Raw genomic sequence first — 1,746 nt, forward strand, 5'->3', positions numbered from 1 at the left:
GGTCCCGGTCCGGTACGGGGGCGACACTGAGGGTTGTGATCCATTGCCGGACACAGAAAAAAAAAAAAAAAAAATGTTCATGGAAGGATTCGTATTATCTTCTAATTCAATTTTTCCACGAATTTTTTGAGTTACCCTCATATGGCACTAATTGCCAGAGTTCCTTATGCAGGGCTTCCTGTACATAACAAGGTAATGGATAAAATGATAACTTTTCCCTAATAAAACAGTATAATTGCAGATTTGTAAACCTGAAGGCATTTTACAATTCACATTGTCCAATTAATATTAAGAAAGATTTAGAAACATTTCAATAATGCTGATAAAGCCTACAAATGTGTATTTAGAAAACAATGATGCTAACATTATTGTTGGCAGCCACTATTGTGTATGTACGTGTGTGTGTGTGTGTGTGAATGTGTGTGTATATATATAAACTTACCATCCACTTGCATCTCCTTGGAGATTTTGTTGACATCGTCTTGTGATCTTCCATCAGTTATAACCACGATAACCTTCGGGATGCCTCTTCTTGTACCTGACTCTGCAGTAAACAAGATATCTCGCACATGCTTAATTGCTTTTCCTGAAACAAAGAACAACAGTTCAATTTCACTCCCTCCCATTTTTGTTTTGCTGGGGAGGAAAGGATGGAAACAAAGTTCTTAAATCAATAAAAAAATATTTCAAAAATTATTATACTTCAAAAAAGGGTCATTTCGGTAGTTACTAATAATTACTTTGAGCCTTAGCTGGGCTTTTTTTGGTCTTACCTGTTTTTGTATTACCCCCTTTGTAGGAAATGCGTTTAATTGCATCAAGAAGTGTCTCTTTGGTTTTGTAAGCATTTAGTTTAAATTCTGTTCTGGGGTCATCAGTGAACTGAACCATTGCAACCTGGAGAGAGAAGATGTATTCATGTTTGCACATGTGTAGACTTCGTCTGGGTGAGAGACAACGTAAAATAGCATGATATCACCTACAATTTTGATTTCTTCCTGAAATCATTCCACAGTCTCCTTGGATTAAAATTTCAAACAAGTTACATACCAAATTTGAAGACAAATTAAGTAGCATCTTTTCTCTAAGTACTTTTCAGGAAGTAGTTTAAAAAAAATCTCTCTCTAAAATATGTGGGACATTTGCCACCTGATTTGAGAGATGAAAAATGGCAGCATAAGCCTGGGCTACTTGACAAATGTCAGAGAATCAGAGTTGGATTCTTTACAAGGATTTCCTTATGAAGAAAGCCTATGACTACTATACTACCCACTTTACAGAAGAGGAAACTGAGGCACATGAAGTCAAGTAAGTTGCATAGATCACAAGAGTAGTCACTGGCAGAGCCAACAGGTGAAGACAGATATATTCTATTTCAAAATCTGTGTTCTTAACCACTGCAATATATACCTCTCTGCGTCATTTCCTATAATTTGCTTTTATTCCTGTGGATCTTCGGAGCCATTTTTTTTTTTTCGTGTCTGGCAACAGACCGCAACCCTCAGTGTCACGCCCGTACCGGACCGGGACCGGCAACAGGATCACAACCCTCGGTGCTGTGCCCGCCCCTCGCTCAGCCAGTGAGCGGGAACCGGTCTGTATGTGGGATCCGAACCCTCGGTGGGAGCGCCGCCGCACTCCCAAGCGGCGCACTGTAGCAGTGCGCCACCGGGCCGGCCCACTTTGGAGCCATTTTTAACTGATCATTTTTGTTTGCTTCTCATAACTATGATGAAGTAATGACAG

The 1,746-nt window shown here is 39.8% G+C and overlaps 1 protein-coding gene across 1 annotated transcript in view; it reads right to left on the bottom strand.

The window, feature by feature from the left end:
- Positions 1-1,746, bottom strand: part of COL14A1 (collagen, type XIV, alpha 1) — a 165,143-nt gene that overhangs the window by 88,014 nt on the left and 75,383 nt on the right. The window contains exons 22-23 of the mRNA XM_008579625.1: positions 774-897; positions 443-586 (exon numbers count right to left, since the gene is read on the bottom strand). Coding sequence (XP_008577847.1) covers positions 443-586; positions 774-897 — 268 coding nt within the window. The remainder of the gene's footprint in view (positions 1-442; positions 587-773; positions 898-1,746) is intronic.

The sequence above is a fragment of the Galeopterus variegatus genome, unplaced genomic scaffold (assembly GCF_000696425.1).
Source record: "Galeopterus variegatus unplaced genomic scaffold, G_variegatus-3.0.2 Scaffold1931, whole genome shotgun sequence".
Lineage (NCBI taxonomy): Eukaryota > Metazoa > Chordata > Mammalia > Dermoptera > Cynocephalidae > Galeopterus > Galeopterus variegatus.